General features: G+C 33.6%; 1 protein-coding gene across 1 annotated transcript in view; it reads left to right on the top strand.

The window, feature by feature from the left end:
• The window catches only part of EPHA3 (EPH receptor A3), a 360,174-nt gene that overhangs the window by 18,392 nt on the left and 328,246 nt on the right, over positions 1-13,536 (top strand). The window contains exon 2 of the mRNA XM_079766339.1: positions 1,156-1,220. Within this exon, the coding sequence (XP_079622465.1) occupies positions 1,156-1,220 (65 nt within the window). The remainder of the gene's footprint in view (positions 1-1,155; positions 1,221-13,536) is intronic.

The raw sequence follows: 13,536 nt of genomic DNA, 5'->3' as shown, positions 1-13,536 counted from the left end.
GTGGGATTGCTTTCTAATTTAGAAGGATGCTGTAAAACCATAGTTTCCATTATTTAACAGATCAACAATAAAAGTGAGACCTTTGTTATTAATTAAACCTGGAACATCTTTTTATATATTAATTTCTAATCAATTACAGATTAATATTCCCTGTGTTGAAAACAAAGCATTTGTCTTTCTTGTTTAATAATATATCCAAAATGCAACCACATTCATATTACACTTTATTGTTCATCAACATCAGACTTTTTAATAAGTAGCAAAGTTCTGAGTTAAAATCATTAAAGCTTTTGGGGAATAATATCTTCTTTAAATAAGTAAAACTTTACACAGGCAATATTATAAAACATATTTTTGCTTTGTTTTCTCCTCATATTAGTAGCTAAGCATTTTGTTTGTTACACATAAGGAGACCATTTACATGGTATTAAATAATATACATTACCATTCTGGTGGCTAAGTTGGTTGGAGTGTCATCCCATACACAATTTATGGTTGCATTTCAATTCCCTGTCAGGGTACACACCAAGGTTGTAGATTCCATCCCCAGTCATGGCATGTACAGGAGACAACACATTGATGTTTCTTTCTCTCTCTGTTAATAAAAACATATCTTTGGTTGAGGATTAAAAAAAACACAGTATAGAATATGTTTGCGATTGACCAGGGACAATATGAACATGCCACATTAAATATGCAAACAGAAATACTAATTTAGGGTGGAAGCATATTTAAGAAATTAATTTATAGTGAAATCATATGTAAACTTATCACATTTTATGATCTTTGAAGTTATTTTGATTTCAGGTTAGCATTAATATTGTTTCCAACTTTGTGTTTTAATTGTTTCCTCTTTAAACTGTAATTATTCTATAATAAATCATTATGAATGTATTGAATATTAACCTATCTTGTAAACAGAGTAACAAAAGCCACGGAAACATTCAATCCCTTAACTTTCCCTGTGGTTGCTTTTCTTTTGTAATTCTCTTATAATTTTTATACATAAAAGGTCTAAAGAAAATGAAGAGTCGTGTGTTTTGAATATGTTATTATTTTCATATCGCCACCAATAGCAGACAACATTAACTTGAAAAAAGGCAAATATAAATTCGTTCCTCTTAACAGTGTTTGTGTATTTGTGTTTTCTTTTAGTCAATCTGCTGGATTCCAAAACAATTCAAGGGGAGCTGGGCTGGATCTCTAACCCATCACATGGGGTGAGTTCAGTAAACTATTGAGAAGGAACATGGTCCTGTCCATTATCCCTCATAGAGAGCAGAAGGAACTATTGGCATGCTCTCTTAGGCAAACTCCTGGAATGCTGGTGACCCATTTGTCAGTGTTTTTAACACATGGACAAAGAGAGCCTAACATTTGTGCCCAGTGGAACTACTGAGAATTTTTAAAGTGTTTCTTTTCCTTCTGAGTTTATTAATTGCTTGAATGTGTTGAATTTTAATTATTATTAGTATCAGGCAGATGATCTAGGTGTGACCATCTAATGTTTTGTGATGCCGTTGGAATAAGAGATTGAGAAGGCAGTCTAAGTTTTAAGCAATGTAGAAAATGTATACCCTGGCCAGTGTCGCTCAGGGTTGAGCATCAATCTATGAACCTGGAGGTCACGGTTCTATTCCTGATCAGGGCACTTGCCTGAGTTGTGGGCTTGATCCCCAGTGGGGGACATGCAGAAGGCAGCAGATCAATGATTCTCTCTCATTATTGATGTTTCTATCTCTCTCTCCTTCTCCTTTCCTCTCAGAAATAAACAAAAAGTATTTGAAAAAAAGAATGAAAATGTGTATGTACAGATAGTAGTCTCCAGAGCTGTAGCCATAAAATATACCTTGGTAATGCTCCAAGTAGTATAGGGTGTACTAAACCTGTGCTGCCTTAATTTCTTTCTTTAAAATATTTGCAACTTGTCTAGTTCACTTTAAAGCTGAGTATTTTATTTAGAAAAAACCTGATGCGGCTACATTTTAAACTTCTTAAAATATTTTTAATACTTTACCTGCCAGACACAGATTACTTAGGTGTGTGACATTTTGGTGGCCTGAATATTTATAAAGAGCCTTTTGTGTGAGAAAATTTTCTCTTTATTTTTCCAGAAAAAAAGTGCATAGATTTGAAAAATTCTTGTTTCTACAAAATTGTGTAATGAATGACCACACATGTCCTTTCTATTTTCTTCCAACTATAGCCTGTAGAAAATGCAAAGTGTTACTTTGAAATATTTGATAGGAACACATTTATGCATTCCATATTCTTCTATGCTGGTTCTCTTTTCTAAGAGGTTATAGTTACTTCCACTTGGTATTGGTGTTCAGTCTTTAGACTTTGGTACCTAAACATACTAATTTTTATGATACTATCAGCTTTTTTACCAACGGATGTTTTGCATCAAGGATACTTCATCTATCTGTCATCTTTGTATCTGCTTTTCTTCCTGGTACACCTTGACATTGACACAATGCCAAAACCTATCACATAATCAGGCCATGGTTAGCTGCTTCGGAAGGGAACGGATGGAGGAAGCCAGGATTTGGTTTTCCCACAGGTGGAAAAGGATTCTCCTGGTTGGGATAAAAGCACATCCTGGGTTGTCATAAAGAGTGAACCAAAACTCAGGATTGAGCTGGAAAACTCATTTAAAAACGAATCATCCAAAAGTCGAAACTAAGTTTAATTTTGATTTTAGAAATTTGAGTTTATTACTCTTATCAGATAGCATACCATAGAAACCTGCTATTTAAGGGTCTACAAAAAGCCAAAACCACAGTGACAGTTTACTAATAGATACTTACATGTGTATTTTTTAAACAACAAGAAATTAACTTGTATATCAAAGCCACAAATGGTCTACCTCCTGTTTTGTTTTGTTTTTTTAAGATGGTATAAAGAAAACAAACCACATTTCTATATCGTGACAATTTGGGGAAATGTATTCATTTCACGTTGTTAATCTCATGGACTGCGTGATAAAACAAAGCTGGCACTTCTATCCAGAGACATGTTGGGGGATGCAGTGTCTAGGACGTTGCCACACAAAGTGTGGCTCAAGCATCAGCTTTCAACATCAATGCCTAGGTGGTTCTCAGAAATGAAATTCTCCGGTCTCACTCCAGGCCTTCTGAGTCAGAATCTGCACTTTAACATGGTCCCCAGGTGATTCCTAAGCACATTAAATGTAAGAAACACTCCTCAGAGTAATTTACCTCTTGACTTTTTCCATCTCTCATCCAATTTCCTCCCTCCCTCTGCCTAGGAACAGCTTTCAGTGTCTCCTCTGGCTCACTGTTGCCTCACAGAGCAGAGCTCAGGCTCTTCATTGTCTTCCCGGTTGATGTTGCAGCTGTGTGTTCCCTCTTTCTGATGCAATAAATAGCCTAAAACAGCTGGCCAAGCTCTGCAAGCTTATCATTAAAATTTGCAAGGACAAGAAATGAACATTTCCCCAGCAGGTCATGATATTTATAATACCTCAAGACCCCAACGCTAAATGCGCACGCACACACACACACACACACACACACACACACACACGAAAATCAAATAGTGTATTTTTTTCTTTAAATTTTCTCTCTATATTATGTTAACCACAATGTCCACGAGGAAATAAGTACTGTGGATTTAGAAAATGTTAGATGGGTATTCATTTCTTGTTGAGAAACTGATGACATTTTGAGTGAAAGCCCGGCACAGCCAATTTAGCTTTGGTACTTAACGTCTTTGCTTGTACAATTTTGTGCTTTTATATTCAGTTAATTATTTTAATTCTAAATTGGCATTTTCAATATGACAAAGATTGGTGAGTTTTGAGTTTTCTTGTTTATAAAGAAGATAGAACAATTTGATATGTTTGCTGCAAACTTTTCCATGAAAAAGAAGACATGTAGTAGCTGGAAACAACTTTGAAGTTTGTATTGTTTTAGTTAATGAACCCTAATAAATACAGTACATCTACTTTTTAAGTTAATAAAATATGAATGTAAACTCTAGAAGAAAAATTATAATAACGATGTCACGCCATATTAAATCACTGAAAATCTGCTCTCTTTTCTCTTGTTCATCTTAGAACTGAAAGTTTGTTCCCTTCTGCTAACCGTTCCCTATCTCCTCCCACCCCCTAAGCCCTGGCACTCACTTTTCTACTCTCTGTTTTTATAAGTGTGACTTTTTTTTAGGTTCCAGTAAAAGTGATGCCATACAGTATTTGTTTTTCTGTATCTGGCTTATTTTCCTCAGAATAATGCCCTCAAAGTCCATCTATATTATTACAAATAACAGGGAAAATCCCTTGTGTGTTGTTGTTTTTTTTAATTTAAGGTAATGACTCTGAATGTGATGAGGAGGTAAGGAGAGAGGTGGCTTTGATTTTCACCTGTGGGGAGATCTGCAGTGTCTATAGATATCGCTGGTTGTCACCAACGGGGAGGCGGGGCACTACTGGCTTCTGGTAGGCAAGGCCAGGGGTGCTGTAAACCTCTTACACTGAACAGGGCAGCCTCCCACAACAAAGAATGATCTTCTGTAAAATGACGGTGCCCAGGTTGAGAAGTCCTTAGGGGATCAATATCGGTGCTCCATTAGAAGCTATAGTCGCTATAAACGTCCGGGAGACCGCCAGCAACTTCAAGTTCCAACCATACCCCCATCAGAAGCTCTAAATTCCAAATCTGTTGAAATAAATATTAAAAAATGATTCATTCTAAACATAAATCTTTCATGGAATGATAATATCCCCTGAGGTTTATACAAATAATTAATATATTGGTGGTGGAATTGGCCAAAAATGGCTCATTCCTTCATATCCATCCCCCCTCTGCATTTTTATTCTGTTCTTTCCCCAGAGACATATTAATGCATAAAATCTTACAATTAACCTACATAATTTTCTTGGGAAGAGTATTTATATCTCTATTCTTAAGTGGTGCTTTGAAACTTAGGAGGAAACTTGGTAGGATGATACAATATTATTAGGCCTGGAACAAATGTTGAAGTACCTGGGAGGAAATTTAATGAAACTTTGGTTTTCTTGAAATGAATATCATGAAAATAATACTCAAATTTGTAAACTGAAATTATTAGGCAGTCATAAATAGCAATTTATTTTTCAGTCATAGTGTTTTATTTGACATGAACCTTTTCTACCACTAAGTTTGTTCAGTTTAGTAAAGCAGACATAGCAATTGCCTTCTTTGGCCTTAAACTATGAATTGGAATATTTAAATTCTGGACTCATTTTATTTAGTAATTTCAGTAAATAATTTAATAGTTTATATATTCTTTGATTTAGAAGATTTTTTAAAAAATATATCTTATTGATTTTTTACAGAGAGGAAGGGAGAAAGATAGAGAGTTAGAAACATCAATCAGCTGCCTCCTACACACCCCCTACTGGGGATGTGCCCGCAACCAACATACATGCCCTTGACCAGAATCAAACCTGGGACCCTTCAGTCCGCAGGCTGACGCTCTATCCACTGAGCCAAACCGGTTTCGGCAATTTAGAAGATTAATAACACATATAAAAGCCCTTATATATTGTTGAATTACAACCCAGAACAATCTTTTGTTTACACATGACTACTAAGTACTTAAGTAGATAGGTAGGTAGAGAGATAGATAGATTAATTGATAATGTCAATCTACAAAATAAACTTTCTTAGTCTACGTATCATTACAGAGGAAGGAACAGAGGGAAATATAGGTACATAGTGTTATCTTCAGATAGTATTAACATGCTGATTACATAGAACAGAGGAATCATGAGCCTTGACTCAAAAAAACTCTCTTGAGGCCCAGCTAGCCAGGCTCAGTGGTTGAGCGTTGACGTATGAACCAGGAGGTCATTGTTCGATTTCCAGTTCGGGTACATTCCTGGGTTTGTAGGCTCCATACCAGTGTGAGACATGCAGAAGGCAGCCGATCAGTGATACCCTCTCATCATTGATGTTCCTATCTCTCCTTCTCCCTTCCTCTCTGAAATCAATAAAAATATATTTTAAAAAAGAAACTCTTATGAGGAGAAGAAAATGAAGAGGTGGTAAGGGGAGTGTAGAAAAAGCAAAGTCTGAAAACAATTATTCATGTATATTTGCAGCTCTTAGAAATAATTCTCAAAATTAGCAATTGTGGAATTATTTTCTACCTTCCTCCTATTTTATATCCTTTAGAATTTTTTTTTCTCTAAAAGTTTTCCTTAGATATGTTTTTGCAAATAGAGACCCTTTCGGTTGCCCACCCAATATTTGTTCTCTGACTTTTCCTTGGGGATTTAGCAGCAATATTATCCTGGTTTGTACCCTCTCATGTTCTCCTGCCACTCTGTGGGTTGAATGTTGATTCATCTGAGAGCTAATCATGATAAGCATAGTCATCTTACCAGAGATTAGTTTAGGCAAGAGTAAGTAAAAGAGTAAGTAAAGTCATTGAGACTGGAGGAGAATTCCAGTGACTCTAGAGAAGGTTTCCACCTGATAAAAAGAGATGGGGAGAGGCTGAGTTCTTCCTGGCTCTGGCTTGCCCTATGAAGGCCCAGTATCTGAGGCAACTGCACTCTCTTTATGACCTGAAAGGTGGAGTCTATGAGCATTAGGGAAACCAACTTGGGACTCTGACATCTTAGAACCACTGAATCAAGTTAAAACAACAGCAGCAACAATTTTCCTTGTTTAAACCACTCTTTTTAGTATCTCTCAGACATTCAAATTGAGGGCATCCTGATAGAATACAATGTTTTATAACCAGGTCAAATATCTTAATTTCTAAATGAAGGCTATAGCAATGTATAATTGTATTCTACAAAGATATTTATATTTTCCCAGGTTATCTTTTTCTGTGCTTTAGCATAGATGATGCCAAAGGTAATAGAGTAGTGAAATAGAATAAGCACATTGTTTAAAATCAGGACATCTGAATGTGAATTCTGGCTCCACCATTTATTGCTGTCTGATCTGATGCAGGCCATTTAACCTCCATTAACATTTATCCTCACTTTTTAAAAAGGCATGACAGTAATTCTGATGTCACAGCACTTTAGAGTAAATGAGATTTGTTTGTATAGGTCTATATTTCTACCCATAAATATATATGCACAGCATATATAGCTGATAATGCATGTGAAAGAACTATGCAAATGTGATTTCTTATTCTTAGACAAGTGTTTTGAGATTTTTCCATTCTAATCCAAGATATTTGGCAAAATTCACTGATATATCTTCTTAAATCACAGTATATACTTGATGCATTGAATTTGGATAGAAAAAAACAAAAACTGATAGTATTCCCTGAGGTGCCTGCAAACACATCTTCTCTGTTAAGATACCAGACATTTCCTTTGATATCACATGGTGGTTATTCCATTGAATATGTGCAGACCAAAGTTTACATTTTAATTGAGTCAAACTATGTTTTTGGGGTAGTTAATTCATGTATTTAAATTTTTAGTAATGAGAATTTCCTCAAGATATTAATATTTCTCCTTTGTTGAGACCTGACTCTTTCCTATGTATGCTCCTGCCATTCCCAAACTAGCACATAATACCTGCAAAAGAATCTAGCTTGTTCTTTGTTGTGTCTCCATAGCTTAATACAATTATTTCACTGATATTTATCTCAGTCAGGAAACTGAAAGTTCTTTAAGGCCAATTCCTTTTTCACTCCTCTCATTTCGAGTTCCTGGATTAGTTGCTCATACATTACAATTAACTGAATAAATGAATAATAAAAGCTTTCCAAAACAAGCATTGATAACTAGGTAACACTGATTTTGTATTAGTTGAGAAAAATTCGACCGTTTTTTGTTGTTTTAAATGGTGTCTTTAAATAATTTCACTCTCTTTTCAACGGCATAAATTAAGTGAAATTTTAATATATACTGTAAGTGTATAATATATGTATATGGACATACATTCTATACATACATAGTATATGAGTATATGGCTATATTAAATATAATATATTATTTTTTGTACTAGAAGAGAGCTATTTAGTTCACTGTATTTAGTAAATACTGCCAACCTGTGAATTGGAAGTTAGCTGAAAAGAAAACAAGCTAGAGATAATATTGAAAATTATATTGATTGCTGCCTAATGGTAAAAAGCCAGAATCCTGTAAATTAATTCCATTTTAAAAATAGAAATGTTTAGAATTGAATGAATCATAGAGATTAATGTAAATAACAAAAATACTATCTAAAGTAAATCATTACTTTACTATTCTCCAGTATAGTGTAATTTATGTTCAATATTAAAATTGTTGCAATTTGTGAAGTCTGGATCATAAAAGTCTTATCCACTGGATTTCTAGCTTTCACTTTGTAAATGGTGTCTGAAATGCAGGAAGACTATTTTGATAACTGGGTGTCAACAATAACCACCTGGGATTCAGCCTTTATGAATCCTAGTCCAAATTCTGCTTCATATGCTGAATAGTCAGTACAGGAAAATCAAACTTTTGACACGAGATATGTGATTCTTGTCATTTGAATTTTTTCTGCCTAGAATGAACAGTGCTACATATATTAAACATGTCACTTTCACCCATCGTGCTGACCTTTCAAGGAAGGATGTCTGATCAAATTAGAAAAACATGGCAAAGTTTTGCAGTTTTCTTTAACCTTTCCTTGAAAGAAAATGCACCGTAAAAGAATGAGATATGTTCATGAGTGAAAGAAATCACATTTAATTTAGAAAAAATTAAAATCTTATATTGTATTTGTTTTAGCAAAATTTTTCATCAGTGCTTTAAAACAAATAGAAACCAGTTTTCATGGCTGTTGTTGTATATTTCTATGTGAATCCTCATCACTGCTTCAAACAGTGTTTATTTATATTTTTGGGGTTGGATTAGAATTTTTAAAATATGACATGTAATGTACTTTGCTTCTTTTACTTTGATGTACAGCTTGTGGGATTTTAAGTAGAGGAGACGAAACATTTGGATGGGTTTTGTTTAGTTTGGCTTTACTCATAAATTTGTTTGTGCTACATGATCTTCACTTAACATGCAGTAACTATAAAGTTAAATAAATTCTAAGATATATTTAAATAATTTTATTTCTATTTTGAATGTTTAAATAGTACATATAAATTCACTGTGATTATTTATGATTTGTTTTTTGAAGTAACTTTAAAATTTTTTTAATCAAAGACAAATTGTGCTTCTAGTGGTTTCTCATATTGATAGAATTTTAAAAACAAAACTTTTGAAAGCAAAATTTGTTACTTTGTGTAACTTCAAATAAGTGTACTTTTTGTTAAAAAAGGAATGGGAACCAAAAAGTAAAAGAAACCAAAGTATAGATATGAAACTTTAAAAAAGAATAGCTTTCATACTCCTATGCTAAAATAGTACATACCTGTTTCCATATTGCTAAGAAATGACCACTTTCTTTAATATTTTAAAGGATGGATTTACAATAAACACTGTTTTCAAGCTTCCAAGTTTTCATTTGAATATAAGATATAAATGCAACATAATTACTCCAATGGAGAGGAGTTTCAATTCTAACATTCCATTAAGTGCAATTTTGATGGGAATTTGTCAAAATAATTATTTGCTCCAAAGATTTGCTCATTTATTTTCTCCTTTTAAAAATTTCATAAATTGGTGGTTTTCACCCTTAGTTTTATTATTCTCTGGTGGTTAATTTATTTAGAAAATATTTAAAAGAGGAAATTAAAAATTGCCTGCAAAAATATGGAGTGAAACACTTTTTAAATAAGTCCCATGTCCCAAATGATAGCCAATGGACCTGAAAACATTTGAAGGTTATATTTACAATAAAAACTACATGGGGTAGTTATTCGACCTTAATAGTTTGTTGATTATCATCAGTTTGTCATTTTTTTTTCTGAGAATGATACTTTATTCAGGAAGAATTATATGAATAAAAACTTTATCAATGTAGTATATTAAAGTTTGGGAGTTGATAAAATAATTTATCCCTGTTCCATGAGACATAAGAAAAAAAAATCAAGGGGGAAAGTATACTTAATTTTCTGAATAGTCTAAGTTTAAAAGTTATTCTTACTCATTCTGTTTTTTATTGAATTTATTGGGGTGACATTAATTAATAAAGATATACGTTTCAGTATACAATTCTATAATACATCATCTGTATATTGTATTGTGTTTACTATCCAAAGTCAAGTCTCCTTCCATCATCTTTTATTGCCCCTTTAGCCTCTTCTAACTCCCCATCCTCCTTCCCTCTGGCAATCACTATATATAAATATCCATATATCAGAGTGAATGCACATATATATCAATTATTACTTTTTAATTTGTAAACAGTAGTTGCTGAAAATGAAAAATACTTAGTTTCCAACCAACACCTCTCCCAGAAACCTGCTTCTCCACAGACCCTCCATGTGATTCTGATGCTGCTCAAGTGTGGGACTTACTGCACTAGGAAATCACTATGTAATGAAATGAGACCGACATTCCTTACAAAGGTATTTAGATGTTGCTTGATACAGTGCTGTAGTTTATTCCAATGTCATAATTAATACTGAAACATGCATGACTCATGATTATTATAGGTCTGAATGTTTTCAAATTTGGCATTTTACAATAAACACACAGCAAGAGCAATCAGGTATTTTATCAAAAAATTCAAGGGATCTATTCTTAGCAATTTGTAACCAGAATTTACTTTACAATCATCATGTTTCTCTCCTGTAACCTTGGAATTCAGTCTGAACTGAATGTCGTATCCTCAGTATTTGTCAATACTTAAGACATTTATACACCTTCATCCATTACTCTTGATAAAAAGATGACATTAAAACAAAAAGACTAGAAGCTGTGAATTAAATTATAGGGGCATTGGAATAAGGAATATAAACATTCCCCACCAAAAAGTTAGTAGAATATAAGGTTGTCTGAGAAATTACTATAAAGTGTTCCTAGAAAGTTACTGGGATCAGTTTCTGATGGATTTTATGTGCCTCACTAAAGGTTTTGGACATCATTCAAAGGTAATATCTTAAGATGATTTTGGAGGATGTTGTAATTGAAAACAGAGAGGAATCAGAAAAATCCTTTGGAAATCACTGAGCAAGTTCCCATGATAGGTTATAAGAACCTAGGATCCACCCTCTATTCCTTTGCTTGTATATCTTAGTGATTTGGCATAGGTTGAATTTTTACTGTTTTGCTAATACTCCAAGAAGAGAATATTCTAAAAAGTCAATTTTGGAAACATTAACATCATTGCTATAGTAAAGGGATAAATTAAAGAGAAGTCAAATTTGGCCAATTACATTGTGAGAACTTTGGGAATGGGGGTTCAGGAGAAATGCAAAATAATAAACTGAGGAAAACAAAAGAAAAAAAGGAGGGCAGAAGGTGATCTAACAGTCAAGTAATCAAATTTGCCTTCTGTCTGACAATGCCAGCCAATGTTCTTTTGGGCCTGAGATTAAGAATAAACTAAAGTTTAGGAAAAATGTAAATGACTACCTCGCTTTATGATATTAAATGACAATACCATGAATCCAGCAACCAGTAGATTTAGCCAGTGCAGGAAGAAAAGGAATGCGATGTGATGGTTTCAAATAAACTTAACTCCCAGTCTACACATGGATACTTATTCCATGCCATGGGTATTAAGAAAGCTGGTAGCCATTAACTTTATGGATTTGCTTAAAAGTCTTCAATGGACTTTAAAGCTTGTGGATGACATGAATCAATTTTGTAAACTGTCCTAGAACTATTTGTCACCTGTATCCTTAACATTGGATGGATGTGCTGGGTTGTAATTTTTTAAAGTAAAATAATCATATAATTTTTACTTAAATTTATGTTTTCTACTGAGCATTGAAAAGATAGTAAATTAAAATGTAGTCATAAACCAAAAAATAACTAGAATTTTATGAAAATTTGTATTGATAGCTCTGTCTCATTTTTCATTAAGAGCAGCACAATTTTATCTTATCTGCAGCAGTAGAATATATGTGAGTGAGTAATCAATGTTAGAGTCAGCAGAGACTTTAGAAGTCATCTAGAGCAATTCCTTAATTATGTAGAAAAGCAGTTGAAGCTGGGATGGGGGTGGAGTCTTAGTGACTTGCCCAAGGTTAAGAAAACTAAAAATCAATACAGAAGTTTTATAACAAAAATATTTGTGTTAAAATTTGCCTTAGTTATCATCCCTTTTAAAATAGATACTTTTTATTTTTTGAAATAAGTGATCTAATTCAAAGAAAATTTCAGGGGTGGCAAGATTTTTGGGAGGACTTAGAGAGAGGACATTTTTTTAGAAAGAAAAGTACATTGGAGTAGTATTAGTTTCCAGAATCTATTGAGTTCTGAATAGTTTATGCAGCATAAAGGGGGGTTGTAAAAATCTTCAATATATTGGAATTCATTTATCCTGCTGATTAATAACTGCTTGAATTTCTATTATGTTTTGGTCACTATCACAGGCAGTAGAGATGCAAACAATACCAATAGCTAATATTTCTACAATGTGCTATGTTCTGTTCATAGTGCTTTCTATAGATCAACTCATTTAATTCTCACAGCAATCCTATGAAGTATTACTCTAGTTTTACAGAAGAAAGTAAGTGTAAAGAATTTAAATAACTCAAACAAGATCATACACTCAGTAAGTGACAGAGGTAGGAGTGGACACCAGGCAGTCTGATTCTGTGTATTATATGCACTACCACTGCTCTATACTGCTTACCATTTGGTGAAAGAGACCAATCCATGGAGCATCAGCCACTATACAATGACAATCATCAGTTAAGATAGACAGTAGGTACAATAATATCACATAAAGTAAGTCATCAAATTTAATATCAAGAGGTTACAAAGCTTTAAAAATAAATAGGAATGCACCCAGTTATATGGGGCTGGGGACAACATTCACAAAGCACAGCCTAAGACAGCAGACGGCCAGGTCATCTGAAGACAGGGATGGGATTTTTGAAGTTAAAAAAGAGAGAATTATAGAGTGGATTATGAATAGCTTCATACACCATGCCAAGAGGTTGGGATTCTCTTAATTGAAAATTATTAAGCAGTATAAGAATTAGAAAGTTTACTCTGTGACTTAGACAGGGGGTGCGAAGAGCGTTGGTATATTAAGGTCATCAAGAAAGAGATCTGGCAGGGCAGAGAAGGGAGGTGATAGATTCTGGGTAATTTACAGTGTCCTAAAAGAAATGTGTCAATTGAATATAGGCAGAAAGGAGATGGAGAAATAAAGATTCATTTCTAAGATATTATGTGTGATTGATGATGACTGATGTGTATCTTAGTTTTTCCTACATCAAAGTTTCTCTAATTTTAGAATACATCAGAGTCAACTGTAGCTTGCCACCTTGATAGCTACCTCTACAATTACAGAGTGCATGCTAACAGTGCTAGTCCAAGGATCACACTTTGAAGACCAATGTCCTGGGTCAATATTAAAAGGTTTACCTGAAAATTAATTTAAATAGTTTGATTTTATGAAAGTTTTATCATGTATTCCTAGTGTATATTTAACTTGTTTATCTATTATACTAGAGGCC

The sequence above is a fragment of the Cnephaeus nilssonii genome (assembly GCF_951640355.1).
Source record: "Cnephaeus nilssonii genome assembly, chromosome: 3".
NCBI lineage: Eukaryota > Metazoa > Chordata > Mammalia > Chiroptera > Vespertilionidae > Cnephaeus > Cnephaeus nilssonii.
This window is presented reverse-complemented; position numbering and strand designations above follow the sequence as displayed.